The sequence below is a fragment of the Peromyscus eremicus genome, chromosome 4 (genome assembly GCF_949786415.1).
Source record: "Peromyscus eremicus chromosome 4, PerEre_H2_v1, whole genome shotgun sequence".
Lineage (NCBI taxonomy): Eukaryota > Metazoa > Chordata > Mammalia > Rodentia > Cricetidae > Peromyscus > Peromyscus eremicus.
The window spans coordinates 100,704,310-100,723,737 of NC_081419.1; the positions used below are offsets into that span (position 1 = coordinate 100,704,310).

General features: G+C 41.2%; 1 protein-coding gene across 3 annotated transcripts in view; it reads right to left on the reverse strand.

Moving 5' to 3' along the window:
• Positions 1 to 19,428, reverse strand: part of Sppl2a (signal peptide peptidase like 2A) — a 40,020-nt gene that overhangs the window by 13,657 nt on the left and 6,935 nt on the right. For 2 of the 3 annotated variants that reach the window (XM_059261336.1, XM_059261337.1), the window contains exons 6-14: positions 17,284 to 17,435; positions 13,343 to 13,439; positions 12,847 to 12,948; positions 10,056 to 10,137; positions 9,469 to 9,543; positions 7,625 to 7,681; positions 7,380 to 7,433; positions 6,781 to 6,883; positions 3,235 to 3,312 (exon numbers count right to left, since the gene is read on the reverse strand). In XM_059261336.1, coding sequence (XP_059117319.1) covers positions 3,235 to 3,312; positions 6,781 to 6,883; positions 7,380 to 7,433; positions 7,625 to 7,681; positions 9,469 to 9,543; positions 10,056 to 10,137; positions 12,847 to 12,948; positions 13,343 to 13,439; positions 17,284 to 17,435 — 800 coding nt within the window. The remainder of the gene's footprint in view (positions 1 to 3,234; positions 3,313 to 6,780; positions 6,884 to 7,379; positions 7,434 to 7,624; positions 7,682 to 9,468; positions 9,544 to 10,055; positions 10,138 to 12,846; positions 12,949 to 13,342; positions 13,440 to 17,283; positions 17,436 to 19,428) is intronic. The other variant, XM_059261338.1, reaches the window with a different exon arrangement.

Consider the following 19,428-nt stretch of genomic DNA (forward strand, 5'->3'; position numbering starts at 1 on the left):
CAGAACTGACAAACACTCTGCCTTTTCACTGAGCATTCTTGACTCCATCATGCTGACTGGTACTGTGTTGTGGAAATTACTTTAACTATGTAAAGATATGTTACATTTATTTATGCTGCAGAATATTACTTTAACTGTGTAAAGGTGTGTTACTTTTGTTTATGCTCCATTTGTTTAACGATGTAAGGATGTGTGTTTATTATGTAAAGATGTGTTGCATTTGTTTTACCTTGCCTGCCTAAGGCATCTGGTTGGTCTAATAAAGAGCTGAACGGCCAATAGCTAGGCAGAGAAAGGATAGACAGGGCTGGTGGGCAGACAGAATAAATAGGAGGAGAAATCTAGGCTCAAAAAAAGAGGAAAAGGAAGAACAAGAGAAGGAGGAGGAGAGAATGAGGGAGCCACCCGGGGCCAGAAACCAGCTAGCCAGATACGAGAAGCAGTCAAAGAGATAAAGAAAGAAAAGTAAAAAGCTGCAAAGCAAAAGGTAGGTGAAGAGAAACACATTAATTTAAGATAAAAGAACTAGCCAGAAAGGACCTAAGCGAAGGCCAAGTATTCAAAACTAATAATAAATCTCTGCGTCATGATTTGGGAGCTGGTTGGTAGCCAAAAAGAAAAAGCTGGCACAGAGGAGGATGTTACTGCCATTAGCGGATGCTGCTGTACTTCCTGCCTCAGGCCTCTTTTCTTGTTTCTATAGAGGGCATCTGTTTCCCCTTCCCTTCTCCTCCCTCTCTTCTTTCTCTCCTTGCTTCCCCTGGTCCTCTCTGCACTACCCTCCCCCGACTTAGCTTTCTTTCATGCTGTTGGGGTTCCCATTTATACGTATTCTTCTCTACTAACGTGGAGACTGAACTCTACGTGGACTAGAAAGCCTTGTAGGGAGTCTGTGGCTCTGACTCGGGCTCGGGCTCAGGCTATTTGCTCAAGCACTAGAGCTTCTGGTGCATGGATGTTGAAATACCCATTTAGAATATTCAGGGATGGCAGAGCTTTTTCTTTGAAATTTCCTGTTGTTAACATTTCAACAACAGAAACAGAAGTGATGACTGCCCTGCTGTACCAGGTAACTAACAACTTACAACATTAATTCATTTATATAAACTCATGGTTATCGATACACTATGCTAAAAAAAAAAAACCATGTAATATACATTTTAGATGCTACTTATGTCCCAGGTATTTTAATAAACATATATAAAACTTCAACTTTTTTATGGCAAGGTCTCACTACATAGCCCTGACTGACCTAGAACTTGCTCTGTAGACCAGGCTGACCTCAAACTCACTGAGATCCACTTACTCTGCCTCCTGAGTGCTGGGATTAAAGGCATGCTCCTGGTTTTTTAGAACCTCAACTTTTAATTTAAAGTCTCTAAAAAATCTTATGAATTATAGAGTATGATATATGATAAATGACTGTCCCATTTATTTGCTTTTGTTTCTGAGACAGGGTTTCATGTAATCCAGGCTTGAACTTGATACACAGCCAAGAATGACCTTGAACTCCTGATCTTCTGGAGCACTAGGATTACAAGTATGCACCACTATTCTTGGTTTTAATTATCCCTGGGTTTTTGGGGGGAGTAGGGTAGAGGGAGGTCAGAGACAGGGTTTCTCTGTGTAGCCCTAGGTATCCTGGAGCTCACTCTGTAGACTAGGCTGGCCTCGAACTTAGAGATCCACCTGCCTCTGAGAACTGGGATTAAAGGCGTGTACACCACACTCAGGTTTACTTTATTATTATATGTGTATGAGAATTTTGCCTGCACGCAGGTATGTGCACCCTGTGCATGCCTGGTGCCCTCGGAGGTCAGAAAAGGGAGTCAGATGCCTGGGACTGAAGTTATGGACAACTGTGAAACACCAAGTAGAAGCTGGGATTTGAACATGGCTCCTCTGCAAGAGCAACATGTCCTCTTACCTGCTGTTCTGACTCTTCAGCCCAACATTTCACCATTTAAAGTCATGGAATAATCTAACTATCCTTACAGGTTGTTTGCATGAGCTTTGGTTTATAGATAACTGCTAAAGTAAGTGCTCTGTGAGCTTTCACTAGGTTTGCTGCTTAACTGATTTCCATGTGTTTTTTTTTTTTTTAAAAAGTGGTACTTAACCGGGTGGTGGCGGCGCACGCCTTTAATCCCAGCACTCAGGAGGCAGAAGTAGGCAGATCTCTGAGTTCGAGGCCAGTCTGGTCAACAGAGTGAGTTCCAGGACAGCTAGTGCTACACAAAGAAACCCTGTCTCAGGAAAAAAAAAAAAAAAAGAGTGGTACTTATTGAAAGGAAAAGTATCTGTTCAGGACCCCAAGGCCAAGACTTCAGCACAAAGGAGATTTATGTGCCCCAGAGGGACCAAGGACTGCCTCTGGAGAGAGAGGAGACAGACAGGGCCTATAGGCAAATGGTGGTTTATAAACGTAAAAGTGGAAACCCAGTGTTAGGATGAGGTGTTTAATATTGATTGGGCATGTTAATTAGGTCAGCCAAAGGGGGCTTTTGATTGCTGGACTTCAATACTTCCATCGCTGGACCTTGGTAATCAGCCTCAGGAGGAGGAAGTGGCCAAATAAGGGAATAGATCTTGAGTGCCAACTTTAGGAATGTCATCTAACCTTTTTTTTTTTTAAAGCAGGAATGGGAGAAGGGGCAAGGCTTGCCAGAGCCACGCCCAAGCTGGCCAAGTCCCTCCACTTAGCTCCCCACCATAATTTAGCTCTTCAGACCAAAGCTCGTATCATTAGTAACTCTATTTGGGGGGACATATCTCTGTGTGAGCCTTTAATATTTACTATTTAATTACTTATCTGTATTTATGTATTTACTTATTGAGTCAAGGTCTCATGTATTCAAGGACGGCCTCAGACTACTGATGCTTGAGGATGATCTTCAATTCCTGGTCCTCCTGCCTCTATCTCCCAAGTGTTGGGATTACAGGTACGTGCCATCATACTGGTGTGTGTGTGTGTGGAGCTGGGGGCCAAGCCCAAGGCACTACGCATACTGGGCAGGCACTCCGCCAGCTGAGCTACCCGCCCCCCAGCCTGGCATCTGCTCTCATAATTTCATATTTAAATGCTATTGTATAGCTTTACACCTACAGCTACGCATATGATCTGTAACACTTCAGGTAAAAGTCATAAAAAGAGGGAGACAGACTGCTATTTTCAGCCCTTCGGCTTTTCTCCATACACTATAATGCAACACAATAAAAAGAAACACATTTTACCAATTGTGGATGAAATATAGTATACAGAAGAAGAACCAGTCTGAACATCGAATCTTCTACAGTATGCAATCAACAGGCCTAAAAGAAAATCCACATTATTTTCTTAAAACAGTAATAACATTACAAATTCAACTGTTATAATGGGCAAAAATACCAGTTACCTTTCACTTTCCTTTTTGCACTGGAGCATTAAAGTATCTTAAATTATGAACCAACTTCCATATGTTGACACCGTACTTTAGGCATTTCTCCTAAGCCAATATGACCTTTATTAGCTGCTCAATATTCTGTTAGAAAATATTTTCATGAGCCGGGCGGTGGTGGCGCACGCCTTTAATACCAGCACTCGGGAGGCAGAGGCAGGTGGATCTTTGTGAGTTCGAGGCCAGCCTGGTCTACAGAGTGAGTTCCAGGAAAAGGTGCAAAGCTACACAGAGAAACCCTGTCTCAAAAAACCAAAAAAAAAAAAAAAAAAAAAATTTTATGTTTCATTAATACGTGTGTGTGTGTGTGTGTGTGTGTGTGTGTGTGTAAAGGGAAAAATGGAATTACAGGAAATCTTCCCCTCTGCAAAGCAAGCTATCAATAGAATGAGGAGACAGACAATGGGAGTATCTGCAAACACATCTGATAAGGGCTAATATCTAACACATGTGAGGATCCCAAACAAGCCAACAGTAAGAAAAAACCTAACCCAACGAGAAAATGGGCAAAGGACTACGTCAGTATTTCTTGGATTTGCCTAGTAGGCCTAAGGTCCTAACAACAAATAACAAAATATTAAAAACAGGCTAGGCCTGGTGGCATAAGCTTGTAATTCAGGACTTGGGAACTGAGACAGGAGGATGAGACTGAGTCCAGCTTGGGCTACACAGCAAAGATGTCTTAAACAAATGAACAAATCTATGATGTGACTCAGAAATTCCACTACTGGGCAAAAATCCAAAGGAAGTGAAATTAGTATGCAAAAAAGACTTGTTCGATATTCAGAACAGCCAAGACATAAAGTCAATCTCAGTGCTTATTAATGAATGACTGGATAAAGAAAATGTAGTGTGTATAAAAATCAAGGATTATTCATCCTTGAAAAAGGAAATTGGGCTGCAGGGATGGCTCAGTGCATGAAGGGCTTGCTGCTCTCATTGTCCTGAGTTTGGATTCTCAGCACCAACAGGTGATAGTTTATGCTTGTGATCTCAGTACTAGGGGGAAGGAGACAGGTGGATTCCTGGATCTCAAAGGCCACCCAACCTAGCTGAATCAGCTGAATCAGCAAGCTCCATGTTCAGTGAGAAATACTATCTCAAAAAAATAAAGACTGAGTCGGAAAAATGGCTCAGCAGTTAAGAGCACTGGCTGCTCTTCCAGGGAACCTAGGGTTCAATGTCCAGCACCCACAAGGTGGCTCACAAGCATCTGAAACTCCAGTCCCAGGGGATCTGATTCTCTCTCCTGACCTCCACAAGGCACTGTACGCACAAGGTACATAGACACACATGCAGGCAAAACACCCATAGACACAATAAATAAAGTAAAACACGCATTTTAGACAGCCAGGTATGGTGGTGCACAACCTTAACCCCAGCACTCAGGAGGCAGAGGCAGGAGACTCTGTGAGTTCAAGGCCAGCCTGGTCTACAGAGTGAGTTCCCCAACAGCCAGAGCTATGAAGAGAAACCCTGTCTCAAAAAAAAAAAAAAAAAAAAAAAAGATGGAAAGTGAGGGTTATCAGTCTCTGGCCTCCATACACCAAACACACACACACACACACACACACACACACACACACACACACACACAGGTTGGAGGAAGTGAAGCAGGGAGAGAAGAGCAGAAATAAGAGAGAAGATGACAATCCTGTCATTTGTGGTCATAGCACTGTCATCAATCTGGAGGACACTCTATGAAGCAACCAGCAGCCAGCCATAGAAAAACAAATACTATATTATCTCACTTGTAAATAAAACTTCAAAGAGTTGAACTCCCGGAAGTAGAATAGAATGGTGGGATTGAGGAGTGTTTGGGGAAGGAAATACCGATCAAAGGATGCAAAGTTCCCTCAGACAGAAATAAATTCCAGCGACTCATCAAACAGCACATTGAGGGTAGTTAATAGCGATACAGTATTCTGGAAACCTGCTGAGTGGATTTCAAGTGTTCTCATGACAGACCAAAAAAAAGTGAGGTAATGCATGTCAATCAGCTTGTGTGTGTGTGTGTGTGTGTGTGTGTGTGTGTGTGTGTGTGTGTATAATATGTTGCATATAATACATAATTTTTAATTTTTAATGAATAAATACACATGGGTTTAAAATATATTGGAAATACATAAAGAAAAGTAACTTTAAATGATATTTAGAAGAATGATTTAAGTTGAGTTTGTTTGTTTGGTTTTGGTTTTTTTTTTTTCAAGACAGGGTTTCTCTTTGTAGCCCCAGCTGTCCTGGAACTCACTCTATAGACTAGGCTGGCCTTGAACTCACAGAGATCCACCTGTCTCTGCCTCCTTCAGCAAATCCTACCGGCGTGTACCACTACAACCAGCATCTTAAGTTTTAATGCAAGCAATTTTATTTAAAAAACACTTATTTCATGAGTTTTAATGCTTTTCCTGCATGTATGTGTGAGCACAATGTGTGTGCCTACTGCCTATCAGAAGGGGTATTCTATCCCCTAGAACTGGAGTTACAGAGTTGTGAGTAACTGTGTGGGTCCTGGGATTGAACATTAGTCCTCTGCAAGAACAAGTCCCTTAACTGCCGAGCCATCTCCCAGCCCCAATACTAAGAATTTTAAAAACAAGGACATACAAGCTCTCGTTTGTACATGCAAATATGCAGGAACAACTCAATACTCATTTTTAGAAGAAATTTATTGAACATCACCAAAGAAGACATCTCATATGGTACGTATTAATAAGTATTTTTAGATGTCCATCTCCAGTGGCTGTCCAGGTGAGGCCACTTGCTCCTCCCTCTGTAACTCCCCCATTATCTAGCCTAGGTCTCACATCTAGCGTCCTAGCCTAGTCCGGCCGCTCCTGTCTGTGCCGCTCCCAACCTCGAAGTTTCCAACAGGTCGCTGCCTGCCTCCAACCTACAGCCTACTGTGATCCATTTCCTAATCAATTGCCTTTTATTATAAAGCTATGTAAGCTGTGGTTCTGCTCCTCTTCCTCAACTCCACCTTGCTGACATTGCTAAGGCACTTCCTAAAATGTAACGACTACCAAACAGGAGGGAAAGAAACTGTGTTATTATACTCAGCTTTTGGAAAGGATCACAACATATGCTCTACTGGAGAAGATTCAATGGATTCTTGCTGTTTCAAGATACTTCTCAGCCAGCAGACATTTTACTTTGGCTGTTTTGAGTGGTGATTTCTCTTTTACCCTTCAAAAGGCTTTTTTTTTTTTAACCTTTGTCATTGATCCCAGTTCTAATGACAGTCAAAAAGACGAAGAGCCTTGTCACTTTTACCAGACGCTGTGACTATGACCCTTAAAACCATAAGTATAGTTTTGCTAAAATGATTGTATTCACTCACCTGGTACAATAATATCTCCAAAACCCAATATTGAAACGGGCATGAAGCATACACTCATTACTGAGTAACAGACCAGCTTTGGCACCCTGATAAGTACTGGCAACTGTAAGAAAGAGAACCAGAGAGGAGAGGGGAAGAGTGGGGAGGCAGAAGGAGAGGGAATGAGACAGGGAGAGAGAGAATGAATCAGTAAAGCTCTTCCCAATCTCTCTTTCAGGAAGGGAGAGACTGACACTGTAGTAATGGTTTTTATGTTTTTAAACTGATTATTTAAAAGAAAACTTGGAATCAGATGACATAAACATATAAACATACACATACATAATACATATACACACTGTACAAAAAAACTTAAATAAGACATGTAGTTTTAGGAAATTAAATCCAACACATGGAGGATGAACAGTATTAACATACTCCCCCCACAGCTAGCCTTATAATTTTTCTTTTCTTTTTACCAAGAACAGGACTCAGACCTTGATATGTTGTTTTGTTTTGTTTTGTTTTGGTCAATCTGTATTTTTTTTCCCACCCAAAGAGTCTCCTCTCCAAGGGTATGATTTTAAAGTCCAATGAACATATCTGAAAACAATCCTTACTTTCTCATGGGGAGCTGAGGGTTGAGCAGTGGCTTCCACAAAGTTTCCATCATTCTAGGATGAAACCCAAGTCAATAGGTATTTAATAATTTAGAATAACTAAGAAAATGGCTAAACTTGTGAGAAATAAGTTTTATAATATCTTAACATGCACCCATGACCAATGAGTTACAGTAGGAAGGCAAAATTATGAAACGGACAGGCAGACACTAAATGGTGGGTATTGCTGTTCCCATCATCCCCACCTTTTCAGCATTCTCGAACGGTCCAGCAGCAAGTTCCACCATGATGCTCTCACCATTCTGAAGGGAGGGAGGAAGAGATGTTTCTAGTCATCTAAAGAAAATAACCTGCCACCATGCAAGTATGATTGACAGCCCATGGTACACAGCCTGCTGCCTGCCAGCTGAACATGGACTATCAGCTGCTTCTTCCTCAGACTAGACACAGCAGAAATTGCAGTCATCTGAAACACCACTCCACTTCACTGGAGCTCAGTAATTATCATATTGGCATATATACCAAGCACAGATTATTCAAGTGTACCTGGAGATCTCGATTATACTGACTGACATCCGGCATGTTAATAGGTTATGAACTTTAAGTATTTAAAATTTTTTTTTACTATGTGTACTATGGTTCTTAGTCATTTTCAACATCAGAAAAAAAAGAGATACAAAATCCTTTAAATTTAGCTTTCTACTAAATATAAGTAACCTTGTTTGAAAAAAAAAAATGCATTGACCTTCTCGGTATTTACCACAGCCATAGATGCATAGAAAAACCCTGTCTCAAAAACAAAACAAGCTCCCCACAAAAAAAAAAAAAAAAAAAAAAAAAACCAAAACAAACAAATAAGATGAAGTTGGGCTCTGCCACTGAAGCCAAAGCTAGCATTGTTTCTCACACAGGAGCCCGGGACCTGAAGCACAGGGGCATCTGTGATGCACAGGATGGTTGCTGGGTTAGACAGGACACTCCAAGGCTGCAGAGTTGGCGTGCTATTCTTTTAGTTCTCAGAAACGAAGGCAGCAATGACACATCCCCCTCTCTCTAAGCTGTCCACAGTCGACAGTGATTATAAAAACATTTACTTTTAAAAGGAAAGAAAAATTAGACATTCTCACTTTATACTAATCAGAAGTTCTTTCTTTTCTCTAACAAGCAATTGAAGCTTGAAATACCCTCTACTAAAGGGCCAATTTCAAAGGCAATTCCCTTCAGGGAATTAAAATTCACTCCAAGGTAAACAATCTGCAAAACCAACAGTCTCTGAAGAGAGTTAAAGTTCTCTTCTCGAGGATGGCAAGATGGATCAGCTTTTTTGTTTGTTTGTTTTTGTTTTTCAAGACAGGGTTCCTCTGTTTAGACCTTGCTGACCTGGAACTTACTCTGTAGACCAGGCTGGCCTCGAACTAGAGATCCACCTGCCTCCCAAGTGCTGGGATTAAAGGCATGCTATACCACCGCCCTGTTTGAGTTGGCTCAGCTTTAAGAGCACCCACTGCTCTTGCAGAGAACCTGGGTTCCTACACTCACAATGGGTGGCTTAAAAAGTCTAGAATTCGCCGGGTGGTGGTGGCGCACGCCTTTAATACCAGCACTCGGGAGGCAGAGGCAGGCGGATCTTTGTGAGTTCGAGGCCAGCCTGGTCTCCAAAGCGAGTTCCTGGAAAGGTGCAAAGCTACACAGAGAAACCCTGTCTCGAAAAAACCAAAAAAAAAAAAAAAAAAAAAAAAAAGTCTAGAATTCCAGGTTTAGGGGAAAGCATGCCCTCTGCTGGCCATCATGAGCACCAGGCATGCATGGGGTACACATACATACACACAGGTACTCACATAGACATATAAAAAAACTTTAAAAAAATTAAGGAGCTGTGTGTGGCAGTACAAGGTGTAGTAACCCATGCCTTTAATCTAGAGGCAGGCAGATCTCTGTGAGTTCAAGGCCAGCCTGCTGTACATAGAGTTCTCTACTGGCCAGGGCTTTGCAGAGAGACCTTGTCTTAAAGCAAACAAATGGATTTAAAAAAAGAGTTTCATCTTTTTGAATGTTTCATCATAAATTTAAAATGCACGTATGGTCATACCTTTGTGATGAACGGTGTTATGAAGACAAAAAACACATCATAGACCAGGAGAAGGCCTAGCAGTATCACACATGACTGTTGGTGGAAAAAAGAAGGATTTAAAAATATCAAAATTTCCACATCTAAACTAACATATCAAATTACTTTGCAAATACAAGTAAGCATGAACACTATTTTAAAAGGCATTTATGGTTACTACTACGCATGATTTTATTTAATACATTGCTTAAAAATCCTTACTTCCTGTATCCCATTTCCTTAAAATTGTCATTGAATTAAAGAATGTTCTTCCCCGATATTTAGTCTTATGAATTTTTGTTAAATGAGTATGAGTAATGAAAAACTTTCGGCCAGAAACTCAGTAGCTACCCTTGCCTTGGGGTGAGAAGTGAGCATAGACAGGCAGGATAAACTCTCCGAAGACTGCGGAATGGTCTGCAGCTCATTTGGATGGAAGTTGCAAACGCTACACATACATGTGGAGCATTTCAACAGTGTGATTAAAATGAGCATGTTCTACTATATGCAAGCTATACCTCAATCACATTGTTTTAAAAAGGAAAAATTATTACAGCTGTATATTTTACCTTGAAATTGGGTAACTTCATTGTTTTAATTAAGTTGAGACAGAAAGCAATTCCTAATATATCCTGTAAAATCCAAGCCCATCTATAATTAAAAAGAGAGAGAGATTAATGTATTATCCCATTCCGTTACTTTTAGATGAAAGTTAAATAAATAGATGGTTATGGTTATGCCACTCATTGGCTATGAACTGTCCTCCTAGCCTCCCTGCTCAGCAAGTTACTGTCCTGGCAGAATGACAGCTGCAAAGGCCACCTCAGAACACATGTCAGATGCGAGTCCATTTTCACGTTAATCTGGGCAGATTTGCGTGTCTCCTTCTACAAAGACAGCTGCCAACAACATCCGTGTGTTCACATCCAGACCAGCTGAGCAGGAAGTTAAAGCCACACAACTTACTTACTAGAAACTAATATGCAGCTGGGTGGCAGTGGCACACACCTTTAATCCCAGCACTTGGGAGGCAGAGGCAGGCGGATCTCAGTGAGTTCAAGGCCAGCCTGGTCTACAGAGTGAGTTCCAGGACAGCCAAGGCTACATAGAGAAACTCTGTCATTAAAAAAAAAAAAAAAAGAAAAAGAAAAAGATAACATGCATAACTAGCAACCAGTGAAAAAATTAATAACTTTGATAATTATAAAAAGATTCCTAGGTCATCAATAGTTGTATTAATAAGTCATTAAATGTATGATGAATACTTTCCTCAGGTTTTCCTTCCTGCCATGGATAGATACTGCACTGGCAAGATGGTTGGGTAGGTAAAGGTACCTGTTCTCAAGCCTGATGACCTGAGATTTCTGAGACCCACTGGGTGGAAGGAGGGAACTGACTCAAGTTGTCCTCTGACTGCCACACTTATTCTGTGGCATGTACACACATGTGAGAGACATGTGCACATACACACACTAAATGCATGTAATGAATTTTTTAAAGAGAGACACCCATATCTGTTGCTCTCAGTAAAAGGACAGATATCTTGCATATCCCCTTCTTTCTAATATGAAAGGCAAAATATTCTACATATTCTTTTACATTTTGCTTTTATGGTAGTTCGTTTTGTCAATCTGACACCATCAGAATCATCTGGGAAGAGAATCTCAAAGAGGAATTGTCTAGGTTGTTACGGTGTTTGAAAGAAAATGGCTCCCAAAGGGAGTGGCACTAATAGGAGGTGTAGCTTTATTGGAGTAGGTGTGGTCCTGTTGGACTTTGAGGTCTCATATATGCTCAAGATACTGCCCAGTGTCTCAGTTCACTTCCTGTTGCCTTTGAATCAAGATGTAGAACTCTCAGCTCCAGAACCATGTCTGCCTGCATGCTGCCTTGCTTCCCGCCATGATGATAATGGACTAAACCTCTGAACTGTGAGTCACCACAATTAAATGTTTTCCAAGAGTTGGCGTGGTCATGGTGTCTCTTCACAGCAACAGAAACCCTGACTAAGACAGCTGTGTTGGCCTGTGGGCATGTCTGTGAGGCATTTTCTTTTTTTTTTTTTTTTCTTTTTTTTTTTTTTTAAAGATTTATTTATTTATTATGTATACAGTATTCTGCCTACATATAGGCTTGCAGGCCAGAAGAGGGAGCTAGATCTCATTACAGATGGTTGTAAGCCACCATGTGGTTGCTGGGAATTGAACTCAGGACCTCTGGAAGAACAGCCAGTGCTCTTAACCTCTGAGCCATCTCTCCAGCCCGAGGCATTTTCTTAACTGGGTTAACTGGGGTGGAAATACCTGAATGTGGGAGGCACCACTCCCTGGGTTTAGGTTCTGGACTGTAGGGATGTAGACACAGGGCTGAGACAAGCAAGCACCCACACACTCACTTCTCTCTGCTCTTGGCTGTGGGTGTGATGTGATCAGCTGCTTCAAGTTCTGCCGCCTCGACTTCTCAGCAATAATGGACACTATCACCCACAATTGTGAGCTAAAATACCTTTTCACCCCTAAGCTGCTTTTTGGCAGGGTATTTTATCACAGTAACAGAACTGAAAATATGACAGCTTTTTCACTTAAAAATACATTCTGGAGATCATTGCATTATCAATTCAGAGACCATTTGTTAAGATTATAAGGCATTCCAGTAACATACCATAATTAAGCATATTTTAAGTCTAAGTGTTTAAAGCATAACCCAATTTCCTTTCCTGTCCAAGTGCAGATCATTAGCCAAAGATCTATTCATTTGCTAGGTTTGGTGGCTTATGCCTGTAACCTCTGCACACAGGAGACAGAGGAAATCGGGTCACTGCAAATTCAAGGCCAGAGTGGTCTACATGGCAAGTTGAAGTTAGCAAGGGGCACATACAGAGATCCTGGTAAGTAAATTATTCCTTAAAAAAATTAACAGCCGGGCAGTGGTGGCGCATGCCTTTAATCCCAGAACTTGGGAGGCAGAGCCAGGCGGATCTCTGTGAGTTTGAGGCCAGCCTGGGCTACAAACTGAGTTCCAGGAAAGGCCAAAGCTACACAGAGAAACCCTGTCTCGAAAAACAAAACAAAACAAAACAAAAATTAATAGCCAGGCAGTGGTAGCACACGCCTTTAATCCCAGAACTTGGGAGGCAGAGCAGGCAGATCTCTGAATTCCAGGCCAGCCTGGTCTACAGAGTGAGCTCCAGGACAGCCAAGGCTATACAAAGAAACAAACAAAACAAAACAAAATTACCTTGTTTTAAGATATGTGTGGATAAAAAAACAAAAAATTCCACAATAATCATAATGAATACAAGTCAGGAAAAGATGTAAAACAGTGAATCCTCAAATCCAAAATAAACTAGAATCATCATACCTATCCTCATTTCTAAACACAGCCCACACAACAGAGACTGAGATGCACAGTCCAGAGAGGAAGACCAGGATCACTTTAATGTTTTTGCCACAACAGGAAATCCTAAAAATAAATCAAAATAGTTAATTTGTGCTGTAGATAAAATACAATATTCATTTGATATTAAACATGACAAACAAGAAATGATTGAAATATTAATCTAGATGTCATGTTTTTATATAAAACCAATGGGGCATAATAACCAGTTCAACAAAACCCTTTATGGTAATGGGAATTCTCTATGTTTTCAAGCATTGATGGCCACTAGCCACATATGGCTACTGAATACTTCAAATGTATCTCAGGAATTCAATCTAAAAATCCCAAACACATTACTACCTTTAAATTTAGATAGCCATAAATCTAATGTATATTGAATATACAGACTTAAAGCAACACCCAATTTTCTTGTATAAAGTTCAAATACTAATGACAGCATTCTCCAAGAGATACATACGTGCACTGTCCACATGGCATCCTATGAATCAATGCAGCAAGACAGTTGTACAAACTCATTGCCGACGCTATGCAGAAAATTGCTATCATAACGTAAACTAGAAAAGAACGAGACAGTTATTAACTCTTTAGCTCCCTTTATTATAGCATATTTTCAATTATATTTTCAATCATATTTTCAACTATAATGTTATGTGTAGTAGTTGCTAAGCTGCAAGCATTTATAGCTTGAGTTTTAAAGTGAAGCACGTTACATGTGATTTTAGTTCCATTACACACTGCTAGAGAAGTGTTAAGTGGCTGAAGCTGGTTCTACATGTTCTATTTTTCAATAATTCAAAGTGACATGTTTCTTACAGGTTTCTGTGAAATGAATTACAGATATTTATAAATACTTAATTTAAACATCAGAACAGAAAGACTGATGAACTTTTGTGCATATGTGTATGTGTGTTTGTATGTATGTAGGTGCATACATACATACGTATATGTATTGGGATATGTGTAGAGGCCAGGAAACAACCATAGTTTTATTCCTCAGATGTCTTGTTTTTCTTCTGTATTTGCTTTATTTTTGAAACGGTGAGTCACTGGCCTGGAAGTTTGCCAAGCAGACTGCCCTGACTGGCCAGTAAGCTCCAGGGATCAACCCGCTTCTACCTACCCAGTGCTCGAATTACAAGACTATGCCACCACGTGGGGATTTTTCTGCATGGGTTCTATGATTAAACTCTGGTCTTATTTGCATAGTAAGCATTTTACCAACTATTCCTCCAGACCATTTTTGTTTTGAGACATGTCTCAGGTAGCTCAAACTGGCCTTGAACTTGCTATGACCTTGAAGACCTTGAACTTCTGATCCTCCTGTCTCACCTCCTAAGTGCTGAGGTTACAGGTGTGCACCACCATACCCAGTGTTTGACACCTGGGATTGAACCCAGGACTTCGCGCATACTAGGCAAGTACTCTACTAACTGAGTTATATCCCCAGCTGGATTAAGAAACAAAAATTTGGGGCTGAAGAGATGGCTCAGAGGTTAAGAGCACTGACTGCTCTTCCAGAGGTCCTGAGTTCAAGTCCCAGCAACCACATGGTGGCTCACAACCATCTGTAATAAGATCTGGCACCCTCTTCTGCATACATAATAAATAATAATTAATTAATTAATTAATTTTAAAAAAAGAAACAAAAATTTCTGGAACTTGCTCTGTAGACCTGCCTGGCCTGAAACTTGCTATATATACATATGTAGGCTTAAATTTGTAGAGATCTGCCTGCCTGTGCCACCCTAGTGCTGGGATTAAAGGCATGTGCCACTGGGCCTAGCTTTGAATTAATAAACTATTAAGAGTTTTTTAGGCTGGGCGGTGGTGGTGCACACCTTTAATTCCAGCACTCATGAGGCAGAGGCAGGCGAATCTCTCTGAGTTCGAGGACAGCCTAGTCTACAGAGTGAGTTCCAGGATAGGCTCCAAAAGCTACACAGAGAAATCCTGTCTCAAAAAAAAAAACAAAAACAAAAACAAAAACAAAAACAAAAAACAAAAAACAAGCCAAAATAAAAAACAAAAACAAATCCAGCCAGGCATTGTAGCCATCAGTTCAAGACTGGCCTGGGCTGTGTAGAAAGAACTATACAGCAAGATGCTCCCTCAAGGAAAACACACACACACACACATACACACACACACACACACACACACACACACACACACACGCTCAAATCCATTCAAAGAAATTTCTTTGTTGCAATAGGATACCAAGGTAGTAAAATTTGACAAGCATTCTATATTACCCAGATTTACTTGAAAATTATTTAAAGGTATTTTACCTCTCTGTTATTATAAAGGAGGTGGGGTTATTATACCTTACATTGTTTATCTTCTGAATTTTCTAGAAAATATTGTGATAGAAAAACAAGCTGCACCTCAATTTTCAAGGTCTATTTGATTTCAGAAGACTGTAGCTCAGTGGTGGAGGTGAGAAACAGAGACTGGTCTAAGGACAGTAAATTTGGGGTGTCCAGGTTCTGAGTGAAGCTGGATGAGCCGCTCTAAGTCCCCTGGTGCTCATATCACCACATCAAGTTCATGAGAAGCACCCCGGTCTGTTGTAAGGATGAGATAAGCGAACGTATATAAAGTGCATGCGCACTGCACAGGCCACTTAGGATCATAGGTTATGTGTGGTAAGAGGAACAGTAAGATAGACGCTTCATGGACTGTCAACTGGATTTTGGTGTATCTTCTGCTGAGTTGCCCAACCCAGGTCTTCACAGCCTGGTAGGGAGCATGTTTCCTGAGGCCATTACGGAGCTTTAGTGCCTCATCCAATAGCGTACTACCACTTAGAAAATGATCCCACATGAAGAGGAACTTTATTATCATAACACAGTTCCAGTTAGTTTTGTTTTAAATGTAAGAAGTTTACGGGAAAGTACACTCAAGATGAACACCAGTTATTTTCCTAAGTATATCTTAATTATAGAATGGCAAGGGAAGCCTTGGCAATTCAGTACAATCCTGTCCATTATTATAATATACTAGGAAATAGCTGCCATCTTAGCCATGAAGACTCAATTTGGGTAAACAAAAATCTCGGAATACTACACAAGACATTGGCCAATCTTTTTTTTTTTTCTTTTTTTTTTTTTTTTTTTTTTGGTTTTTCGAGACAGGGTTTCTCTGTGTAGCTTTGCGCCTTTTCCTGGAACTCACTTGGTAGCCCAGGCTGGCCTCGAACTCACAGAGATCCGCCTGGCTCTGCCTCCCGAGTGCTGGGATTAAAGGCGTGCGCCACCAACGCCCGGCCGACATTGGCCAATCTTAATTTAGTACTATGTCCTGGGATAATTAGGAGGCTGAATGATTTTCTTCTCACATCAAGAGTTTCACTTGCAAACAAGGTAAATGTAATAAATTCAAGAAAATTTCTCATTAGAAATGAAAACATACTTTAGGGTAGGATAGATGTCCTCTTTTAAAATTATTTTTATTTTAATTATGTGTATATATGTGTACCTGCATATGGGTATGCACATGTATGTACAAGTGCTCCAAGGAGCCCAGGGGTACTGGATCTCCCCGGAGCTACAGTGACAGCTGCTTGTGAGCCGCCTGACGTGGTGCTAAGAACCGAACTAGGATCCTTCACAAGAGTAGTAGTACATGCTCTTAACAGTTGAAGCATCTCGCTAGCCCCAATAATTTAGTATTTTGAGATAGGGTCTTATGCACAATTCTATGGCCTAGGTTGGCCTAGAAATTACTATGTATCCCAGACTGGCCTCACGCCCACATGACTCATCGTACCTCAGCCTCTGAGGATATATATACTAGTAAGCGTGTGTGTGTGTGTGTGTGTGTGTGTGTGTGTGTAGTTATTTTTTGTTTGAATTTTAAAATATCTCAGTAATTGAAGCCTGACTTTTTTTGTACATTAAGCAAATTATTTACTTGTTTTTCAGGTGAGATTTTTTTTATTTAACATAATTTTCAGATGAATGTTTCAAAGGGAAAGACAAATCTAGCAATATAAATCGAGGGGGGGGGGGATATACGTTCAATGCAGCACACATAAAACTCAGTTTCTTATATTTTTGGTTGTAAGCCTAGCCTTTAATGGCTGAGCCATCTCTCCGGCCCTAGAAATTTTTTTTTATTCATTTTACGTACCAACCACAGATCCCCCTCTCAGCCCTCCTCCTGCTCCCCTCCACCAACCTTCCCCCCACCCACCCACTCCCCATCCTGTCCTCCAAAAGGGTAAAGCCTCCTAGGGGAGTCAACAAAGCCTGGTACATTCAGGTGAGGCAGGACCAAGCCCCTCCCCCTGCATCAAGGCTGAGCAAGGTGTCCCTCTATAGGGAATGGGCTCCAAAAAGCCAGCTCATGCTCAGGGATAGGTCCTGATCCCACTGCCAGGAAAACCCAGTGTCTTACCAAGCCACCTGTAGAAGAAATAGAGTAGGACGATCATAACACAGCAGATGACCACAAACACAACCACTGTCAGAGGGCTGAAAGTTAAATACTCCTCCTTCTTTTTCCTCATCTCTTTATCTTCGGCATCTGCCGCTGTCTTCATGTTTTCCCTGCATAAATACACACACACATCAGCAAGCCTTTACCAAGCGCAGTTATTTCTTAAAAATCCCACTCTAACACCAATTTAAGTTTAATTACAAAGATAATGTACTTTAAAAAGTACCAAAAAGAAATATTTCATCTAGAAACTAAAACATCCTATATCCTTACTCTCCAGAGATAATCTGTCATTACACAACTTTGAAATAAGATTTTTTTTTATGAAAACAAAACTGTCAGAACAGTTGACATTTATTATATTAACAAATTAATGTTTGCGGGTGTTCATACCACCAAGTTTGGAGAACTATTTATGTCGACTAAATACATTTTAAGATATAAACTTATAAACAATATTATCAACCTACATAAAGTCTAAAATTAGTTCTTCTCAAGTATCAACTTTAAATTCTCCTATGAGCAAACTCAGTGTTTACTATATGTCTATTCCGTGCTCCTGGATGCATTTGGAAGGATTTTTAAATTACCAGACACAGTCCTGTCCTACCTTTGCTACATTCCGTGAATTCTCCCAAGTATCACCTCACTAACACAGGGCAGAGACGAGGAGTGTCAGGAGAAAAGAGCAGCCGGTGCCTTTGGTAAGGAGACCAAGGAGACCGCTGACTGTCTCTGCTGTCCCAACAGTCTCTTCCTGGTGACACAGAGCCGACCCCCGGGTTCCCGGCCCTAGTTCCCTCCCCTCTGCCCAGTTCAACTTCCTGTTGGGCATCTTCCGGCCATGATCATTAAGTCTGGGCTCACTGCAGATTTCAGACTAAATACAATTTTACGTCTAAACATTTTCACATTTGCAACTGTTAATCAACACACTACTTTCCCATCGGGAAGTTACAGATGACTGTCATGGTCACAAGTGTGTGGCATCTGCCACTCCAGACAAGTGGCCTGGAGACAGGGCAAAGCTGGTGCAGAGACACCAACACCTGCCCTAGAACTCCAGATCAGGACGTCGGGGCATTAACAGAAGTTTTAGTAATGTGGTACCTAAGTGAGGAAAGGCGCCAGCCTTTGGTATCTGTCACTGAAAAATAAATAAAAAATATTTACAGTAGTAGACACGCAAGCCATAATGATTCCCATATTCATATTCCACGTCTTAAAGAGCATGAGCAGTCTCCCTTCTGAAACACAGTCTTGCTGTGTAGCACAAGCTGGCCCTAAACTTAATATGTAACCCAGGGCACTTTCAAAGTCATGATCCTCCTGACTCAGACTCCCGAGCAGTGGGACTACAGGTGTGCACCACCATACCTGATAGAAAGCACTTCATTTTTGGGGGGCTGGGGGGCAGGCGGAGCATTGGGACAGGGTCATATGTAGCCCAAGCTGGTGTAGAACTCAGTATGTAGCCAAGGATGACCTCCACCTCTCAAGTGCTGTGATTATTACAGGCATGAATCACCACACATGGCTTTCATAAAACCATTTCTTGAAAGGGAACAAACTGCCAGATTTATACATTACATATTACCATTAGTTGTATTCTTTTGGGAGTGCAGTGGTTCACACAGCCAGGCCAAAGGAGTTCAACACACCAGGCCAAAGCTCTACCACCAAGCTATGTTCCCAGCTCAGGCTGTGAAACTGTACTGTGTGTGTGTGTGTGTGTGTGTGTGTGCGCGCGCGCATGCGCGCGCGCGTGCGCGCGCGCTGCTGTGTGTGCGTGTGCGAGTCCACACCTGCCACAATAGATGTGTGGATGTCAGATGACCTCGGGTGTGAGTCCTTGGCCCTTGTCTTCCCTGTTTGAGACAGGTCTAACCGGCCTTCGAGCTGCCATTGGATTACAGACACACACAACTGTGTCCAGCTTTATGTGGATTCTAGGGTTTTGTACTCAGGTCTTTGACACTTGTGCAGTGAACACTTATCCACTGAGTATCTCACCAGCATCCACAGAGTATTTGGTGTGCGGTAAGTGTTTCCCTATGAACAAATAACTCAGGTGTCTACAACTTTCCTATTAAAAAAAAAAAA